We start from the raw sequence: 21,828 nt of genomic DNA, 5'->3' as shown, positions 1-21,828 counted from the left end.
CGGCCGCGTTCCCCGGGTTGTCCTCGCACTTTGGCGCCTCCATTAATCACAAGGACTCCCTGTGTCCAGACAGCGACGGGTCACACGAGGCCGAGGCCGAGGCCGAGGCAGGCTCAGCCGAGGAGCCTGAGGAGAGTGACGACGGAGAGGCAGAGGCGTCCGAGAAGTCCCACGAGATGAAGAGCAGCCCTCCTCATCACTTGTCCGCCTGTGGAAACAGCTAATCTGATTCTGTTCCATTTTTGTGCGCTCTGCCGAGGAGTCTAAATGTTCCTCATTTTTATATATATATTAAAACGAGGCCACATATAAAAAGAGCTTTTACAAAAGAGTTGTTGGGGCTGTGGTGACGGCGTGTGCCTTTAACGCTTTTAATGCGAAATTGAATCGTTCTGAATGAATGCTGACAGTGTCTGACTTGAGTAAACGGCCTGGAAAGTTGTTGTTATTTTAAAATGTTTTCTTTTAATTAAAAGAGTATTTTCAAATGGCAGCGACTGGTGCCAAAACCTTTGAGTATATATAGACGCAGTATATCAATCATTGAGCCTTCTTCTCTGTGTGGATGTATGAAGTTACCACTGAGGTTATTAAGAGCTTTGCTGACTCTGCCTGTAATTGTTACTACCTGGAACACAGTCTGACCCACGTTAACTCGTTGATGTGCACTGGAAACATAAGAGAGAGATTCTGGCCGAGTGAATGCTTCAGGTTCTAATCCCACACCTTGCACGAGATATAGGTTGAACGAGTCCCATTTTACCTGTATCTAAAGCTGACAGATGATGGCACCTCAATACAAACGACTGATTTCAACACCTGTTAACGATTGCACGTGATAGCCAGATAGATGAGATATGATACGGGGTATTTTATATGCTGGACTGCCCCGTATCTTATCATCACAAATCAGAGTACGTTCTGTTTACTTTATAATGAAACTAGAACAATCATAAGAATGAAAACACTCACTGACTGGAGGCTTCTTGACCAACATGTGGTCTGCCCTCCCCGTGAATGAGGCTTTACAGGGACCTCTACCTCCACTAACCTTTGCTAGGTAGAACCTTAGAGATGTTAAATAATGAATGTAAAATGATCCTTACTTTTTCAAATGTAAAAGTGCACTTTGACCTGGTTTGGCCCTACTGTCATCGACAGCCATTTTATAAGTCTGAAAGTCAATCACTGTATACTTCTCTGAGAACCTTGTTTTTCGTTGTTGAATTTTCTAAAAAAAAAAAAAAAAAAAAATTAAAGGTGCTTGAAGGAACTTCAGTTTGGAAGCCACACACAGGGTGATGATCACCTTAAGATAACATGTAGTCAAGTAGGTTTACAAGCACCGTTCATGCCCGCAACAATCTAATGTGAAAAGCCCTTCATGAAACACCCATGCTCAGTAGAACATGTTATTTTATGTCAAATGTCACCAGCCAAATGTTTGACAGGAAAAAACTGGTCATGTATCCTTTATTTATAACTGTTGCTTTGCCCTAAGAGATTTTCTACTACATCAACTCTAGAAAGTAAAAGTGTAGTTCTTACTTAAAAAAAGGAAAAAAAAAAGAAAAAAAGTTTCACATGTGACTGAATAAAGCAATGACTTTCACTGTATTTTTGCATCCATGACATAGCTTTTGTAGCTTTTCTTTAGCTGTTATACAACCTGGCATGTGTGTCTGTAAATACTTTTTGTGACTATACCATTATGTGTACATGTCGAAGTCAATGTTGTAGAAGTCTATGGGTTTTTCAAAATATATAAATATAAATATATATAAAACTAAGCAACTGTTGCACATTTCATTGATGCTTTACACGTATGCTGTTCTAAATTATTGCTGACCAGTTGTAAAATAAAATTCAAAACTGAAAAAGGCAACTGTCTTGTTTAACAAGAAATTTGTTGTGTGTGTTTTTTAAATTATTATTATTTTAAATAATCCTAAACAGCCAAAGGCGACACACGATTGTGAAGCAGGTAATCCGTGCATACAGTAGGAAGCAGGATCACAGCAGAAAAATGTCATGTTTGTTAAAGACAGGTCAGCTGACAAGTTACAGTTAAGTAATCTACAGTAGGCTTTAAACAATGTCATGTGATGAAAGGATGATAACAAGTGAAATTAAGCCCAGAGTTTACAGGCTGATAAAAAAATAAACAGGCCTCCTGCTGACTTTATTTTCATACTTAACCTCTGACTTTGTTGTTACATAACGTGACTAACAAAAACTGTTAATTTTTTAAAGAAATGTCCTAAAAAATAACATCCCATGTGAGTCTTTAGTAAAGTGTTAATCCAAGTATTCCAAGTAGTCTTTCATTTATTTAAATATTCTTTATTCTATACGTTTATATGAAAAAGGGAACTTTTTTTTTTACCTCTTTCATGTGAATTTCGAGGGCTGTTTTATATGATTCACAAACATTCATGGCGAGACCTGTGGTAATTATTAACGCTTCCGAACTATTCTCCTGAAAACCTCTGAAATTTCTCAATTACTTCATTCAAGGCAAGGAAGTTGTTTTTTCTCGAGAACGTCTTTATACTCAGTCTCTCAATACCGTGGAAATGTCGCCATCTATTGGTAAAAAGTGAAAGAAAAAACAAGCAATACAAAACAGCACTGCACAAATTATTAAATACAACCCAATATTTGTAGTATATAAGAAAAAGAAAATATAACTGATATCATTTCAATTTAATCGGTTGGTTTATTGAATCATGCAAACCAGGTCATATCAGCTGCATTCAGACGCAGCCAATCATCTGTCAACACTGCAGTATATTAAGGCAAGAAATAAAAGGTTAAGCATTGAATTTCGGAAACATTTACAGTTGTAAACAGCAAGTGCAGTAAGAGTTCTACCCAGGAGTGAAATGCACCGTTTTTAAGGGAAATCCTAAACATAATAGTAGGGTTGTAATCTCCCAGTGGACTGGTCGAGGTAATAGTCTGTCTTCAGAACACCCCCTTTTTTGTACTATCTTGGATCAGCCCAACCCGCGGACAGATTTGAATGACGTACTGGTAAGTGTTACTAACGTAATTTGTTGAATATCTGTTTGTTTATTTTGAGCATTTACAGTCAGTCTCGTCTACTATGTCAAAGACATCCACAGCGTGGCAGCATTTTACAGAAATAGATAACTGGAAAAGTTTGCTACCAACTCGCATATCACAGCTCGACTACAAACACTGAACATCACCTGTAAACGGTAAGCTAACTTTTCTGCGTTAGTTTGCCCCGTCCGGTTTGAGTATATTAACATACCAGAATTGACACATACATTGTTTGTTGGATGTTAAGGATTTCCCCCCCCAAGAGTATCACTTTCTGCACTCGTCTTGTTCTGGTTTGTTAAATAGATGCATTTTTTCTTAAATTCGACTTGCCTTTTGTGTTTAAGAGTCGAAATGTCACGGCTTCATTCGACCAAGACTTTCTTTGGTTGATTACAGTTACTGATAGGAATTATTAAGTACACCAGGAGGCTGTGTTTGTGTTGTAAGACATCCCTCTTGATTATGCTAATCCAAGAAACTGTACATTTTCTGTCGCAAGACAAGACACAGAATGAACTGGATGCAAAATAATTTTTACAGCACTTAAAAACACTGTCTCTGTTGTTGCTGCTGCTTCTTAAAATAGACAGATGAAAGTAACGCTTGGACGCTACTTGTCTTTGTGGGGAGATATGAACAAACAACTCATGTCATTGTAACTAAATCAACAACAATCGTTGCAAATGCTGTCTAGCTTACACTTAATTGTTATAGTTATTTCAACAGCTAGTGGGACACGGTCAGATTAGACATGCTGAACTACTAACTTTCAACTTTCGTTCTTAGCGTGTTGTATTCAGCTCCATAAACAGTAAGACTTCATTTGACAAACATTTAACCATCTTTAAAATAAATGTTAATTCTTGGGATTTTCCTGGGAGATGTAAATGGACAACTGTATAATGTTTTGTACTTTTGCTCGCCTCAAAGTAATTTTGATTCTCTTGGCAGACATTCTACAAAACTTTTTGTTTATTTTATTTTTGCGGGTTAGGAATCGTAGCTGAACATGACCTTATATGTAGCCTTAATTTTTACATTTAAAACAAATGTTTTTTTCTCTCGGCCATTTCTCTAGGTCAGTGTTTAATATGGATCAACTGATTTCAATCACATATTGCTGCCGGATTGTAGTGGTGTAAATGTAAGTGAAATGCCAACATGAAGTGTCATGAAAATATTTATATTCGTTATAAAATTCCAAACGGAATTGTTGCAAATATTACGTTTGCTGCAGCATCGGGACATGCTTAAGCTGGTGTACCCAATGTCCAAAAGTGAAAATGTCATTACAGATGCGAGACCCAAGCCTAAATGCTCAACCTAACTTTGCATGACCTGGTGTAAACAGGGCCATAGTAACCCAGAGGATGGTGGAGGAGAAAACAAGGTATAGGAGTGATATTGGTATTAGCAGATACTCTACGATATATCGGTATCGAACATGAACATGGAGCCATCCCTACAATACACCACTGACATCTACTAACACTCTGTTGATAGTTCAAAAGTCTAAAACATGTATGTCCAGAAGGCCAGTTGTGATGTGATCATCACCAGGAGGCCATATTGAACTTGCATATGATAACAATTACAATAACAACTATTATTTACAGCAAAAGATAGCTGTTGTTTTTACCAATCAGAAGAGTAGTCTACTACTGTGTGCTAGGTTGATCTGTGCTACCAAGAGCAACAAATCATACACAAGTGAATAGTTGACTCACATTTTGACCTGACATCTACACAAATACACATTTTTGTTTTGATGGCCACTGAGCTCAAACACAGCTTCATGTGGAAACTTATGTTTTTGTAACAGTACAGTATATAAATCCATGAGACTTTTACAGTTTCATATTCACAACTAACTAAACCCTTTGAAGGCTACTCAAACCACATGTTTACTTACTGCTGTATAATCTATGTCTTTCTTAAACACAGCTATACATTGTTCTCACAAATGCTACAAACAGTATCACAGTGTGGTGTCATTTTGTAGGAGACACCAAGACAATAATTTTTTAGATTTCTTTATTGAGCCGGACCGTGAATATTTATGGTTTCTACTAGGGATGGCTTGATCCAATACTCACGATCAATATCGGTCCGATAAAGGTTAGAATTTCAGGATTGGATATCAAAAAGAACAATTGTAGCCTTCTCAACTTAACTTTACCCGACATACCATAAACAGGGAAACTATCGCCTCAGCAACGGCAGCCCATGTCACGCTGAAGGAGAAAAGACGGTAGCTGATAGATATCGATATCAGCAGACACACAAAGTTGCGGTATCGGTATTGGACATGAAAAAGTTGTATCAAGCCATCATTCTTTTTTACAGAGGTCGCCTGAACTGCATTGGAGCTCAATTTTGACACACTCTTGTTTCCTTTCACTGAAGGTCTAATAACGTCTCTGCAGACTCTACAGTCTGTTCTATGATACAATAAGTCATTCACAAGAAATGAAGGTAACAATGTCAGATGTGGATGGTGCTTCATTTCTGATTTGCATAAACATGGCACTTCTGGTTCATAGTTTTCCGTGGAGTAAATTGATTTTTGTTTTATAAAAAATTTAGGTTATTTAATCTTTTTATAGCTATATTAAAATAAAGAAAAGAAAACAACTTTAAATTCTCAATAGCTTCATGTTATGACCCATAAATCCGTCAGTGTTACCAAAGTGCATTACCAGCCTTACATTGAGCCACTTGTATTCAGGAATAAGGCACTTTTATGTGATGAGAAGCTTGACTACAACCTACAGGAACGTTCCCTAATCTTGGCTATTCCGACTGCACAGACACACAACTGTTTGATCACAGACTCAGGCACACTGAAGCTGGAGCGACCCAATGTCTTAGTGCATGCCACCATTTCAAGATACAAAAGAACCTAGTACTTCGCACGGCACATCCTCATATGGCTATATTGGCATCACAACCATGCAACAAGACTCGGAAATCTTTGGCCACTAATGCTTAGGGGAGAACAAGCACACTACATTTGGCAAATATAATCTGTGTACATTTTCCAACACGACGATCAGTAACATTCGTTCATTATGCAAATGTTTCTGCTGTACTTGGAGCGCTTCATTTACCTAAATGCACCACCATGTAATAAAACATAATAGTTTGCTAAATAAAGATAAGCAAGGTAGAAAAAAAAAACATTTACAATAATTCTGGTACATATACACAGTAACATTCTTAAGTAACAAAACCAGCAAGTTGTGCATATTTGTAACATACAGAGGTACAGTCAGAGAAACAAGGAGGAACTCTAAAATGCAAATCGATTAATGCAATAGATAGTGTTTTCAACAGATACGCCCAGGATTTCTCATTACATACATTAGAACCATCCATTACGTCAGCCTCTTGTGTAACTACTGCAAAAAAATAAAACACATAGGCGTACGAGAACATAAAGTTCATAGATTCACATAAAGACTTTTCAAATATATTGTTCAAGAAGGCAAAGGTTTCAAATAATGATGTTTGTGACATTACAAACCATTCAGCAGGTACTTGTGGGTAAAAGTACTTCACATGGATATGTCATTTAACGCACTTCACAAAAGCCTGATTATTAGAAAGTCCTGACGTGTTTCAGTGCACTGAGTGTGACCATTATCATCTGTGGCAATGATGTCATTCCCACAAAGTGCTCACTTACTTGCATTGCAACTTTGACATCATTATTTCACTGTGTGAGGTTTCACACGCAAGGCTGCTACCAAGTGACTGAGACGACAGTACGTAGTAGTGTGCTACTGAGGTATCCTGTTCAACTGTTTCCACGTGTGTGTGAAGGTTCAGAAGTGACATGGGCTCAGGGACAGAGGCAAAATATAAGCACCCTGTCGAACAGGGCCGTCTCAAACATAGATCCCCTCTGGATTCAGATCCGAGCTGATAGGACTGTGAAGGACACGCAGGTGACTGGACATTGTCTGGGACGACACGGGCCGCTTCAGTGATCCAGTGAGGGGAACTGAAAAGTTCACAATTAGTTGGGGAAAAAAACAATTAGAAATGGAGGATGCACATGCGTCAAACTCAAGGCTCGGGGGCCAAATGTGGCCTGCCATGTAATTTTGTATGGCCCGCATGAGCTAAGTTTTTTATATTACATTTCATTGTTTTTTTGTTACACAGCAATGGAGACTATATGTAACTTACTTAAATAATAATCAATTGCAGAAACATGTATTAATATGTTATGGAATAGTTACATCTATACACTCTTCCATTTACAACCAGCCCTTCAAGGGGAACTGCATTGCTGATTTGGCTCCCAGTGAAAATGAGTTTGACACCCCTGGGCTAATTGGATAAAAATAATAATTAAAATATATTAACATGCTTCACTTCAGTATGTGATGCTAATTTCAAAATCATACCTAAGCCCTTTTGTTATTTCCAGGTATTCAAAGTTAATGTAACAAAAGAATAATGAAAAAATGAAAAAGCGTAAGTTGCATGTTCCAGACATTTAAATGGTAAAGAGATGATGTATTTTGAGATACTTTGTTGTATACCAGTAAAAATCAGATCCTGAATTCAGCAGAAGATGAAGCTAGCATTCACGATTTTAAATTTAAAACTCTGTTGGAGGTTAATTCTTTCATTCAATGGACAATCACGAGTCTTCAAATTAGAATTTTTTCTGTCTTGGTAAATTCCTAGCAACCCCTGCAGGCCAAATAGAGGGAAATATTTTTTGTTTGTTTTTAAATACTCTCCGTAAAGTATGTAGAAAAAGTAAATAATACCATAATTCCACCAGGTGTCACTACCTACCCGTGGATCAAATCTACGTATACTCTTTTACAGTGTAATAGAGAAGCTCTTGTGGATTTTACACACGTAAAGTAAAAGGTTATGATAAGGACATTTAGGTCCAGTTCATTATTTTTTATAATTGAAATCAAGTATCATTAACGTTATTAATACGCCGTAAAAGAACTTCATGTATTAAGAACAACTCCATTAGACGGAGGTCAACTAGAGATTTCCAGAATATTCTCAGATACCAATTACTTTTCATTCATTTTAAGCAGCACGAATACGGACACTAAATAATTCACAGCCAGGCTACAGTAAAATTTATGCTTCATCCTAACGTGTTTTCTGGTGAATTAATAAATTCTTAGAAACCATACCTACTTTTTAAAATTTCTACGTTTTTGTCTTGAATGTTTTGAATGGTTAGATTTCAAAGCATTTGCTCATGAGGTGTGTTTCACAGGCTGACGTTCTCTCTATATTATTTATGGTGTCAGTCTTGAACCACATGCTGTTTCCCCTTATCTGATGTCGCAGCTCATTGTTTCTTCTATGTTTTTGCCACCTCACACGTACGGTTTGCGAATGTGTAGTAACCTTTTCTTCCATATCGTCAACCTTCCTAGAAATCTACGAGAAAATATGTCAAAAGATTCTTGTACGTTCTGGCACATCTACACATTCATCTTCATATGGGTGCAATGTGTCTGTGGAAATGAGAAGAACAGTATTGAATCATAGTAATGTTGGGACTATACTGACAAGTTTCATAGTAGAACTTAGGCATTTCAATATGGTCGACATGTGTTACACAGCCATTTGTTGGCCAGCGCACAGACTGCTGAGGTGAAATAATGTAGAGCGAGTGCAGTGAATAAATGACTCCAGGTCTGCCAGTATCCAGACAACTGTTGGCATGGAGACACTAATTGGCACTGAAGTGGATAAAAACTAATACTTTACTTCCCTAATGGGTACTAGGATTATAAGAGGTGCATTGACTAATGCAGTCAGTCAGTTATTTACAAGTACTGTATGGAATGCAGTTTTAAATAATAACTTAAACCACAGTCATTAATGCGTGCTGAAAGTTAACATTCCTTTAAAGATTTAATGATTCAATAGGTTTTTACTGTATCTAAAATAGGAGTAAATGTTTTCTAATTTAGAGTGGTAATATTGACCTGGCTTTATTTATTACATTATACAGTTGATGGTAAGTTCACAGATTTTATTTGGGTAAATTCTGGCTCATATGCATCAAGTTTTATTGTTATGAAACATCAGGGCAACTCAAACTAATTTTAAAAACTAAAATGAATTATGAGCTCTTAAGAAGTTCTGGGATTCAAATTACTAAACTGAATTATAATTAAAAGATAAGACAGACTGCATTATTGGTTTTCTAGAGGCTCCTAAATTCAGTTTACCACTACTCAAATACTCAAACTTAATATGTTACAGCAAGGTCTCAAATAACTTGCTGTAACATTTTTTTTTTACCACAAGGGTGGTAAAAAAAAAAAAAAAATAAAAAAAATTAAAAAAAGTCATTAAAAAACTCATAAAAGTAAATTCACTCTAAAATAGCTTAGCAATTACCAGATATCTCAAATTTGGCAAAACACATAATAACAGAAGATAAAACACTCGTGAAACATGTGACCAGAGCGTTGGTGAGCCTGTAGGAAAGGTTTCCCCGTGACACATGTCTACCATCAGGAAGTATTGCCTACTGCACTACCTGCATGCATATGTATGCTGTACATGCACAGTATTTGAAAATAATCAAATGTAGATGGCGAAGACGTTTGAGTGGTCATCAGAACTAGAAGAACTCCATAAAAGTAGGTAATTAGGTTGCAGACATGAAGTATAAAAATCACTAGACATAGAAGGATGGGAAAAAAACGCATACCATGAGTCTTGTGGCTGTTTTCCTCCTCAGCGGGCTCAGCGGGCAGCACTGTGACTTTGGTGCCTGTCTGCTTGATGAACTGCTGCAGGTTCACTTGCCGTAGCTCCTTGGTCAGTTGCTCCAGCTCCTGTTGCATGTCCTTAAAGAGAAATATACACAAGTCATTTTTCACAAAAAAGAGAGAAGGATCTGCAATGATTATTGATCTTGTATCTGACTGTGTAGGTGCTCTCTTAGTCATTGACGTCATTTTATGCCTATTTCTAAAGTGCACTAAAGTTTAGCCTGTAGTGTTGGTGAATCTCAGTGGAAGTCATTTACGAGCTCTCAATGCAGTGATGCAGAGTCAGATCCTAGGAAGTGTCGTCTGGATAATGGGTTCAATTTTAGCACTACATTGATGCCAAGTACACTACAAATTTAAATTTTGGAGATTTTCTTTTTAGAATTGTTATGTTTCTGAACAGCTGTAAACAGCTGTGACTTTATATAAATACACACCACTGATACACACCACCATATGATAATGAGCATTCATGCCCCCTGTGCAAATTAGCAGGAGCCACAGCTCACGTTAAATGAAGCTACACAAGTCACGTGTGTGGATGTCGTAAGTCCGTCTGTTGGAATCTGTGTGTCAGCTCTTGCATGTTTGATTTTGTAAGCCCCTCCCCATAAAACCATTGGTGGTGCTGTAAAATGACATCATCATTGTAATAAATACAATGATGTCACACCATTTAAAACACTAATGGTATAATAATGGTAATACATTGGTTAGGTTTTGTTTTTGTTTACAGATTATAGACCAATCATAGCATAGCTATCAGCTCAGTGGCTACAGGATGTGAATTGTTTCATTGGTTGTTACTGTGAATTTACAGTTAATGATTTATTACTGTTATCTTAACTCGTCTGTATTACTCCAGTATAAGTCCATAAATTATTATTATTTTATTCAACACACATTTAGTGGCAATGAATAAAGAATACAAAACTATTAAATGTAGTTGTGTTGCTAGACAGTCCGATTCTTTATGTTTCAACCAACTGCAGCACTATTTGTTAAAAATAAGTTGATCTTACATGCAGTTTTTTGGTGCTTTGTCCAAGCGACCTGTTCACTGCTCTGCAGCTCGTCTCCAGCTGGACGGCATGTCTTTCCTGGACTTTCAGCTCTGCTTTTACCTTTAGGACCTGAGCGCCAGCCTCCGCCTCAGTGACCCACTGCGTCTCCTGTCGCTCCCTCTGGAGCCGCTCCTCTTCCAATCCTGCCTCCACGCCCTGATGAGAAAAACAACCATTTAAATCGTATTATTAAAGGATACGCACGTACACACAGCATATGTATTCTAAAAATAGCAAATGACATATGTTTGTACGTTTCCGCACCTGTACCATTGCCAGCCTCTCTTCAATCTCAACTTCACAGCCCTTCAGGCGACTTCTTAGCTCCTGCAGTCTTTCTTCCAATTGTCTCTCACTTTCGAGTTCGATCTGCAGCTCAGTGACCCAAAACTCCTCCTCCTCCATCTCCACCTCATTCTTCCTCAAGTGCTTCTCCAGCCTCAGGATTTCCTCCATCAGTCCTCCTTTCGCACCCAGGTCCCCGACACACTCTGCACCACGACCCCCTCTGCCCTCGGCCCAAGCCTGTAACTCATCTTCATAAACCTCAAGCTTTTTCTCCAGCACGTTTAGAGTCTCTCTTTGTACTCCCACCAGTCTGACCAGATCATCCATACGACATGCCCACAAGGAAGGAGACGCCCTTCCAATTGCTGGTCCTCCATAGTGGTGATTTCCACCATTTTCTAGAAAAAGTCTCTGTCTAGCCTCCGCCTCCCCAGCCCTCCCCCCAGTCAGTATATCGCGAAGACCTCTAGGTGCACCGGCGAATGTGAGGGACTTTCGGCGTGGTTCACGGCGGCGGAGAGAGCGATCATTGGGATGACGAAGCTTCGCAAGGGGAGGGAGGCTCTGTCGGTGCAGCCCACGTGCAGGGCCTCGAAAAGCGGGTCCTTCGGATGGGGGTCGTTCAGTCAGAGAGGGTCCTGTGCGATGCAAGATCAACTGGACGTCACCTGCATACTGGCCCCAGGTGTTCAAAGAAGCCACTGGGCTCTCATGAGGGCCTAGGTGGCGCTCCGTGTCTTGCCATTTCTCTACCAGCGTATACCGGCCAGTGCGGCCTGTCAAAGGAAAAAAAAAATTAAATAAAATAATTACACTCAATTTAGAAAAAAAATAGAATATAGTAATAAAGTAATCATTAATTAGAGTCCTGAAAGATAAAACTTCAAGCCAAAAATATACTGCCAATTTATAAAGCTGTTGGGATCACATTATAGCAAAACCAACCATCTATCAATCATCTGTTTAAACTTGTGCCAATGTTTTTTTGTAAGACAACACCAAGTACATACAGTAGAAATCCAAAAACGTATCACCACCAGGTAAAAGAGTAGAGTGAGTACAGTTTGATTTACATGCCGTTTATGTTGCTAATAAAAAAGTAGCGGAGGAGGCCCAGCAGTGCTGCATTCTCAGTTTGGCAGGACACAGAAAGATGAGTCAGACTTTCCCTCCCACTACCCAGTGTATTGTGGGAAGTGATGTCAATTATGCTGCTGAATTGCCCCTATTCCTGAAGGAGCCATATGGGAAAGAAGGGTGACTATAGCACCGATATAGACTATGACTAGGACCCAACATATGTTGGCAGGAGCTGAACATGTAGGCAGGAGACATGTTTGGTTTATAACCGCCTAGGACATTAGCGAGTGCTTCAAACTGAGAAAAAAAGTTGAATTTAAACCAGGGTGTCATGCTCGGCTATTCCCTCGGCTATTCCCACTCAAGTTTCAGTGTTTCAAAGTAATGAAGGACATCTCAAACACTCAGATCTGGTCCAGTCTTAGATGTTAAAATGAAGTTTAATTTAGTTAAATAATAAATATAAATAAGTTAAATAATTCAAACTGAACTTTTTTGTGTTTCAATTTGTGTAACTGGTCAGAAGAGGATAGATTTTTCTCTGCATTTACCTATACACCCATTCCTGGAAAGAAGTGATCAATCCAGGCTTCGCAGCTAGCCCACACAGTTAGCCTTCACAACTAGGCTTCACTGCCTACATAGCCAGCCTACTTGGTGGTACTATCATGATAATGTGGTCAAAAAGGAAGTTCTGCTATATCACGGTATTTTACGTTTTTTTTTTTTTTAATTTCCAATATTTTCATTATTTCCTTCTTGGCCAGTATGCACGCTTCTGTTCACTCTCCTCTCTCCTTGGTCCCGGCTTCTACTAATATAAGGAGAGGCTGGATTACTCCAATTGCGCTCACATGTAGCCGAGGCTGCACCTGCATCGCCACGAGCTTTCATCAACACCACTGATATTTTATCGTTTTTTTGAAACTGGATAATTACGATGACCTAGGGATTGAACATACTGTTTCCTGTTATATAAAAACATCAGAAGTAATAGACGTAATAGTATTACAATGATACAATATTGAATTTACAAATGAATTTAAATGTTGATGTCTTCTCCATTCGTAATGGTTTATCATATTACAGTTACAAAATCAAGATACTTTGCTTCTGTTCCCTCTCCTCTCTCCTTGGTCCCGGCTTCTACTAATATAAGGAGAGGCTGGATTACTCCAATTGCGCTCACATGTAGCCGAGGCTGCACCTGCATCGCCACGAGCTTTCATCAACACCACTGATATTTTATCGTTTTTTTGAAACTGGATAATTACGATGACCTAGGGATTGAACATACTGTTTCCTGTTATATAAAAACATCAGAAGTAATAGACGTAATAGTATTACAATGATACAATATTGAATTTACAAATGAATTTAAATGTTGATGTCTTCTCCATTCGTAATGGTTTATCATATTACAGTTACAAAATCAAGATACTTTACCTATGGCCTGGGCCAGTGCAATCACTACTTCCTGGCAGGTGGTTGCCTCGGTGACTCCACAGACTACCCTCTGGACGCCATCCACCCAGACCTTTAGCTCCATGTTGGGTCAGAAGTGATGGAGCCAGCTGTGGTGTGTGGACTCTAACATTATTGGAGACTTTAGCGGTGCAGAGCAGTCAAAACCCCTCTGACTGTTTCACTGGAAAGGAAACAAAGAGAAAAACAGGAAACAGTTGGTCAGGATGTGAATGTGGCCTAGTTAACAATGCCGTGATGCTTTTAAGGATACGGTCAAAGAAGATGTCGAATAATTCCAGCTTGTGTCACAGAAAGCTAAATGTGCAGAAAATAAAAAGGTAGAGTCAACCTTTTCTGGCTTAGACCAGCCAAGGGATTGCCCTTCTGAGAATAAACAGTCAGGCATTCCAAGACCAGCTGGTCATAACACGGTTATTTTGTTCTTTTCTATGAATAGGTACATGTCTGTTGGGGGTGCATGAGGATTCTGCAGACAGATTCTTCTAAGCTCCACTGCTGCTTTTATACAAGAAGCAACCATAGGCAGGAAAAGGGCAGGGGAATAGATTCATCACTGCTGGGGCAGGAAAAGAAACAGCACAAACACACTAAAGGAAAACTGAGGAATTAAAACACAGCTTGATGAAATGCGGCAGACAAATATAAGGGAGCGCTTTAACCTACACGAATCACAGCAGTTTAAGCCACAACGACTGCTGGAAATCTTCATCCCTAGGACTTGTTTAAAGATGATCTCGCACAAATACATAAATGCTATCAAAGAAACTGCAGCATTGCAGATGCGAAAGGTCAAAGTGATTACTCACATTATCTGGCTGGGGCAGGACATGGGAATATGTGAAGGTCAACAACCAACAGTGTATGAAAAATCAATTTAATCCAGCAGATCTGTCAAACTGTTCTTCAAGGACAGTAGAGAATGAATGGCATCTCTCCAGATCCGTATCACTCTCTGTGGATATAACCTTGACGGCACCTACACCACTGAGTCAAAAGGATCTTTTGTTTGCTCACCCCCCCACTAATTACACCTTCGCTGGCCCCTGAATTCACCATCCAAACATCCTACAAACATTTGCAGACATTTTGTGCAAACATCCAGCACTCAAAAGCAAAAAAAAAAAAAGAAAAGAACACCTGATGAGACAAAAACAGAGTTTGAAATATGCAGAATTAATAGTATGCTTAATTTAAATAATAATCCATCAATGAGTTCATCCTTTGATCTATTATTCGTTTGACATTTTAAAAGTTCCCAATAACTGACATTTGGCTGATCAGGTAAAAAAAAAAAATATGTAAAATTATTTATTATGTGCATTCATTGTAAAATATAATGAGAATATAATTTTAAAATGTACATAGTTTGATATTGGTGACTGTTTTAGCCTTTATAACTGCAGTGTTGGTGTACAGTTGGTAGAGAATGCCTTTGTCCCTCATCTGACCTTGATTGTGTCCAAGGCTGAAGGATAGGATAAAGATTGTTGTGCAGTAACCCACAATACTGACATTAATTTTTGTAATATGTTTTTCGAAGCAAATAAGGAGCCAGTGATAACTGAATGGATTTTGATGCAAAACAGGCACAACTGAATCTGCCGGGACGGAATTCTGAGCATGTGAAGAAAAAAACCTCTTTATTTGAACGAGGTGGACAACCTTTAAAATCCATCCACTTCATCACTGCTTAGCTCCATCCGCACCACCACTTCTATTCCATGTGCAGTTTCTTGATGCAGATTGTAGTGTTGGAAGCTTAAAATACTGTTATTTGGCTACATAAGTCTTTATCATTGCTTCATGTTGTTTGCTTTGTGTTCGTGTCATCTACCAGACTGCTGCTAACTCATGTACATGTCACAACTATGGCATTCAAGTAATTAGCTCCAATTAGTAACTGGTATCCAATGGTAAAATCAAACCAGTGCACCATTAATCATTTGGTGTTTCGTTCATAGGTCATCACCTGCCCAGGCGACCCACCCGGAATGATGAGTTGCAGATCAAGGCAGTGCGCTACACTATGGAACGACCCTCTTATTCCACAACCATAGGAAGTTCTTTCTCCTGCTTCTGCTTCTGGAAGCTTTCCTCTCTTGCACCCCTCCGATGCCAAAGAGCCTGCATGTCTGGCACAAGGACTGCCCCGGAAATCCCTGCAGCCCACCATAATTGGCCAATAATGGGCGGAGCAAATGTTGAGTCTGCATGTTTCTCTTAGCTAAAGGTATATGGCCCTCTTGGCCTCTTGGGCTTCCTCAATATAATCTTTCCAGGCACTGTTCCTTGTGTACCCCAAGCTTCAAACAAACTGAGAAAATGCAGATGTTAAGTTCAAGTCGGATCTTATCTGTGTGACGTGCTGGCAATATGCTCTAGTAACTTTAGCTGCTCCCCAAGGTCTGCCATGCACAAGCTGTGGCTAATCTTTGGAGGCCTTATGCCTTTATTTAGGTTTCTCCCAACCTGACAAAAGGAAAATTCTGCCTCACTGGTGATTCCTTTTGGTATCAGACACTGTGGTATCAGACATTTCACAGGTAGTTTGTCTTTATTTTAAGTGTACTAATTTTTGGTTGAGGGAACTGGCTGTGTTGAAAAGATTGACAGATTGTAACACGGTTCCACATTTTTCCTTTATTCATCAAAACCTCAAGATCTCAACCACAGAAAGAGGCTGGTCATGAGGGGGAATAAATTCTATAGTTTTAACATTTTCACCAATTTTCTTTTAAACGTGCTAAAATGTCAAAACTTTAGTTACAGATATTTATGGATTGAATCTGTGGGCACTGGCCAGGTTGAGTGAAATGACTAAGGCGGCTCCTTGATATAGTTAATGTAGTATATTATATATAGTTCAGAAATGTTGATGTCACTTACATTTCACTGCTTCGGAATCCAGACACCTTCAGCATGCTGCAACCACTAAGTTACCTTTCCCCCTGATATACAATACTACACTTTTTTCCAGCCTTTTCTTACAATGCTGACACTGTAAATCTGGCCCTGGGGCTGCACTAATACTTGAAGCTTTGGACAATTCTTAAACTTACCAAAAAAGGGGCGGTTAAATGCTGAACTATGTGAAGGTTGTAGTTGGTATACACAGAAAAAATGATAGTAGTCTCAGTAGCATGTGGCAAAGCGCCATCACATACTTTGCCATCTCCCTTCATCTGGCCATTTAAAGCCACAGCGAGGGGGGATGCCCGCTCCGTGACTCGTGCAGCTCGTCTTGTGCCAAAAGAATCATTTCGTATGGCAGGAGAGAGTTTAACAGCTTGGGAATTCTACTGATGCTCAGTTAGTTTATGATCAAATTTAACAATATCAAACACAAATAACTGCAGCATTTAAATTCATTTACTTCACTCACTGGTTGAGTATTGCTGACTTAACATAGTTCTCTCAGAGCAGCAAGGTGTGCGTGAGCGGCAGTCTGTCTGTCCGCTTGGCTAATGGTGACAATTCTCCATGCCTTCGGGAGTAGCACACTGAGTTAGCTGGCAGATAAGGTGTGTGTAAACAACCCACCATATGCTGTGGGGGCTTACACACAACCAACACAACAATGGCCACAATCACCACAAATAAATACTCAGAACATTTTGTAAAACTATCTCAAAAAAGTATGTAAGTAATTTTGGTCATTTGCAGCTTCTAACACATCACAAACTGACCTGGATTGATCATTAGTTGCTAAAGAAGGGGTTTCATGACTAAAGAAAAGGTACATTTTATTATTAGAGCCCATATTCAAAATACAAATTTGTCTCAAAGGTCTTTGCTGTTTTAAAATTGGAAGTAAAATTAACATGGTCCTCCTAAAAACGAATTTAACAGGAAAAGAAGGCTGTACAGTCAGTGTTATAGTGAGTTTATATTAAGAACACAAAGTAAAGCAGAATGTTCATTTTTTTATATTACCCTAAATCATGCCCCCCCTTGGGGACAGAAATGTGTTCCGCGCCCTCCCCCAACCCACTCCCCCATGAATTGAAATACTATTGACAACCTGATAACAAGTGTATTTTTATCTGTACAAACCACTGTATGAGTTGCTGCCACCTAGTGACTGGAGGCTTGTCATCATTCAAGCATTACAGCAGTGGTACACTTATGTCCAGTGTGCCATATTCTTTTGGAAGCCCCTCATGCCCCCCCCAGGTGGGCCCGCCCCACTATTTGAGAAGTACTGCCCTAAACCAAAGCCTATGTTCCCTCTAGAGGACAGTCTATTGGCTAATCAAACACATGAAGAAAATTTACCTCACAAGAAAACCACTAGTTGGCTGCAGTGGTGTTAAATGGATGAGATGTCTTTAAGACTGACGCAGCAAAACACTGTTGTTTTATTTAAAGCCTATTGCTCAATGTAAACCAGCCTTAATTAAAATTGTGCTCCCTGTAGTGTTAATATGCAATTACTAACAATTTATACTGCGCTGTAATTGGATATGTTGTGTAATTGGTCTTTGGCAGACAATGGTTTATTGAACAGTCTCTGGTGGTAACTTTGTCAGAACAAATTGGACACATTTTATTGCCTTCCTTTCAGTTGCTACAACAGTTAATAAGAGCTACAGCAAAGAAACATCCCTAGAGCGTGTTTGTTCGTAGCAGTATGTGATTATAGTATGCCTTGTCACCGACACATCAGACTTGCCATTGTACAACAGTCACTGTGAATGTAACCACAGCACGCCATGGCAAAGACGACTGCCTGTGACGGGCCTTGGAGTGGAAACTGATAACATCCTACATCCAGTCATTCCTGGGCTGTGAGTATGCAACAAGCTATGACTAAGAGATAAAAGCACTTTGGTCAGGTCAGTTCAATGATGTTGACGGTTACACATCCCGCCCAAAAGTATGCAATAACACTTCAATGAAATACTACCAAAAGGAAGACGTTTTAGTCAACACATCGGCATGTAAATGACTTTAAAACGGAAATGAGCCATCATTGAGCAGATGAGTACTAAAATAATAAAGGTTAACATAAATGATTAAAACAGACCAATCCAGATATAGAGAAAACACTTTAAGTCTAAATGAGATACTGTCTTTTGAATGTGAAGTTTTAGAAATTAGTGAATTGCAATTCCACTACATACATAATGTGTGTAAGCACAGAATGTACACCAACTCTGTCCAGTCACGCTACACATAATGCCCACTGCTCAGTAACGTCTCCACTTCTTCCCCTCTGCTGTCTGGTATTAAACTATTAGGCACTGAAACCACCTCTCCTATTGGGAGGTCAGTGCTGGCAGGATCTCCAACATCTGGACGGCACGTTCAGCCAGCAATAATACCGCCTTTGTTCCCATGCCATATTCACTGCTCACTAGGCAGCTTTGAAGAGCCACTAGGGCGGGCAAAAGAACTAAAATGGGTTTAGAGCAGCAGCTGGAGTTGCAGATGCACATGGTAGGGGGGAAGCTTACTCCTTTTTCCAGTCTGAAAGTAGTTTTTTTGCAGTCCGGCCCTCATGACTCAGTTAAATACAGAAAAAACCTTTACATGACATCTCTGGTTCTCTAAATCATCACAAAATGTTGAATTTAATAAATCATAAATTAATTAGTTGTTACTATTTAAATATTCAAATATTGGAAATTCCCTATTCCTAAACTGTAGGTTTATGTTTTCCCAAACTTAGTTTAACTGTGATATATGTAACCAACTGACTACAACTATAATATGACTGTTCCTGGGAACTATTTATTATTTATTAATATTTATTACAATTTTTTTAAATAACTTTTTCTATTAAACATCCCACATATATGTATACATTTATGTATTGTTGTGTGGACACCATTTTGTGATTGAAAATATGTCATAAGTGTTGACAATATGTCATAAGGATGTTGCCTGATGACCGAATTAAGATGCAATCTTTTTACATTTATTTTTGACTGACGTTTTCTTTTCTCTCTTTTTCTTTTTCAAACAACAAAAAACTTTTTTTAACTTATAATGCTTTTTACACTTTGCCACCTTCATCAAATTAAAAAAAAGCCGATGTACCCCAGTAATAAATAGTTTGTTTGTTGTTTTTATCCAATGTGCATTGTTAAAACCAAGGGTTCCATCTTTTGACATAAAGCGCATAAGTCATCTCCGAGTATGAGTTATGCACTTCCTAGAATCTGAATCCATTGCTCGAACACAAGCGTCGGTCCACATAGTGTCTTACGGAATCGTCTACAGGACCTTTGTGTATTGTAAAAATAAATACGAATTATTAGGATTTCTTTCTAGTTTAATTTCTACAACACAAAATCCACGAACTCCCTTCCTCGGCCCATAACCTACATCCCAAGAACATATTTATTTGACTTCTAGTGTATAAAAACGCGATAAAAGATGAATAAAGAATGGGATAAATCTTTCTGTGAGCTTAATGCAGTTGATGAGGAGTAAATATGTCAGGGAAAATGGCGAGAATTTCTTCAAGTGTCCCAGAAAGCAATCGCAGCCTCCAACTCCTCGACTACACTCATGTTTCCGTTATCCCCCAGCCTCCAACTCCAGCCAGCTAAACTACCGCACATTCTACTAAAATGAGGTCCGACTAATAGTCTTACCTTTGACGTGCAGACAGGATCAGTGTTGTGTACCCAAACTGGAGTTTAGAGGAAAACTACAGAAACAGACGCCACTTCTGCAAAGATGCGTCCCTTTTTTAATCATCACCCAGTAAATCACTTATAACCAACTGCGACAAAGTAAAGCGCTCGGCTGCATGAGCAAAAAAAGAAGCTCGGGACGTACGACTGAGAAGACGCACTGTTTACGCTTTGCTCCTCAGTGCGAAGTTTGCGTCCTTCCTCTTTGTGCGCTAGTCTCTTGCGGTCTCACCAATGGGCTGCGGAAATTGCCCCTCTCCCAGTTTCATTAGTCCTGCTGGTAAATACATAGCGCTGGAAGTGGGACACCGCAAAGCATTGTGGACTGTTTAAAGCTGCAATACGCTCCGGTGGGGTGGGGGTGGACGAGTGGATGGAGCAGTGGCTACAGTCGTTTTTGGTGTCTATGAAAAACAATGGAGCACCTTAAACTCTGAAAGGATAGAGAGTTGTTGTAGTTGTTTTTCTTGCTTAATGGCAAGCCGCTTCCAAAGAGTCTTAGCCATGCCTCTGGACTGAGTTTCGTTTGAAAAACTTCATCAGCCTTTTTGGCTTTGAAAACAAAAATACTAAGATAAATGAGGTATAAAATGACATTATTGAATGTTGGCTTTTTTTTAAACAAACCACTATAGGCTGCTGCTCTTGCAAAATGGCTTGTGAATGGCTGCTATGCTATGTTTTTTTCTTCCCTTTTTTATATACTGATTTGTCAGTGTTGTATCCTTTTAAAATAAGTTTTAAACACTGCACCAACCTTCATTTACCTGTCATGTGCACACCAGGTTAATGGAATGGTGTCAAAAGGGCAAGCATACAAAGCTGTTTAACACCTCCGCCATCCCAACATCCCAAAGTACAAAAACCTTACCTGATATTACAAGGGAAATTAATTACAGGGTATCATCAGCAAATTAGAAATTCACCTTATTACAGATTTATAACCAAGCGTTTACTCCACCGGGTTCCAACACTGGCCCAGGTTCAAGTTAACAAGCACAACAATGATGTTAATTAAAAGCATAAATTCTAAACAAACAGGGCAAGCAACTGGATATGTCTAAAAAAATAGATGTTTGTTTTATTATGTCTCCTTCTCTTGTGCCTCCAGTTCAATTACAACCTTAGCTCAATGACCTCTTATACCTATAGCATCCCATTGCCAGGTGACCTTTCTGAAGCATAATTTATGAGGTACATTTACATGATAATAGCCAGGTCGTATATGCTTGCCCTTCACTGCTGATTTTATTATTATTATAGTATATTATTTCACCTGTCTTCTGTGTTTCCTTATTTTAAATCAACCTAACTGTTCAAACATGTTCCCCTCGTATACTGTATGTATATATCTCAACCTAACTTTGTGTTTGTTGGTGCACATGATCTGCATTACCTGTGCCCCTCATG

General features: G+C 39.0%; 2 protein-coding genes across 4 annotated transcripts in view; one reads left to right on the top strand and one right to left on the bottom strand.

Moving 5' to 3' along the window:
• The window catches only part of bhlhe41 (basic helix-loop-helix family, member e41), a 4,596-nt gene extending 3,315 nt beyond the window's left edge, over positions 1-1,281 (top strand). The window contains exon 6 of the mRNA XM_025056210.1: positions 1-1,281. Coding sequence (XP_024911978.1) covers positions 1-224 — 224 coding nt within the window. The 3' untranslated portion in view covers positions 225-1,281.
• A 1,418-nt stretch (positions 1,282-2,699) lies between these two features.
• Positions 2,700-21,291, bottom strand: rassf8a (Ras association domain family member 8a). 3 transcript variants are annotated; one of them, XM_008311975.3, is made up of 6 exons: positions 20,564-21,291; positions 13,733-13,934; positions 11,183-11,982; positions 10,877-11,074; positions 9,791-9,929; positions 2,700-7,078 (listed from the first exon to the last, which is right to left on the bottom strand). In XM_008311975.3, the coding sequence occupies exons 2-6, from the start codon at positions 13,833-13,835 to the stop codon at positions 6,963-6,965; spliced, it is 1,356 nt and encodes a 451-aa protein (XP_008310197.1). In that variant the 5' UTR covers positions 13,836-13,934; positions 20,564-21,291; the 3' UTR covers positions 2,700-6,962. The 3 variants fall into 3 exon arrangements, with proteins under 3 accessions (XP_008310197.1, XP_008310198.1, XP_008310195.1); XM_008311976.3 differs by having other exon boundaries at positions 20,580-21,291; XM_008311973.3 differs by having other exon boundaries at positions 20,377-21,290.
• Between the last annotated feature and the right edge of the window lie 537 nt (positions 21,292-21,828).

The sequence above is a fragment of the Cynoglossus semilaevis genome, chromosome 6, assembly GCF_000523025.1.
Source record: "Cynoglossus semilaevis isolate Cse_v1.0 chromosome 6, Cse_v1.0, whole genome shotgun sequence".
NCBI lineage: Eukaryota > Metazoa > Chordata > Actinopteri > Pleuronectiformes > Cynoglossidae > Cynoglossus > Cynoglossus semilaevis.
This window is presented reverse-complemented; position numbering and strand designations above follow the sequence as displayed.

What these genes read in the sequence shown, in the direction of transcription:
- rassf8a (XM_008311975.3), bottom strand. Translation starts at nt 13,835, where the DNA reads ATGGAGCTAAAGGTCTGGGTGGATGGCGTCCAGAGGGTAGTCTGTGGA. An exon ending in AGAGGCTGGCAATGGTACAG is followed by an intron (nt 11,075 to 11,182) that starts GTGCGGAAACGT and finishes TTTTCTCATCAG; the next exon opens with GGCGTGGAGGCAGGATTGGA. An exon ending in AAAGCACCAAAAAACTGCAT is followed by an intron (nt 9,930 to 10,876) that starts GTAAGATCAACT and finishes TTTCTCTTTAAG; the next exon opens with GACATGCAACAGGAGCTGGA.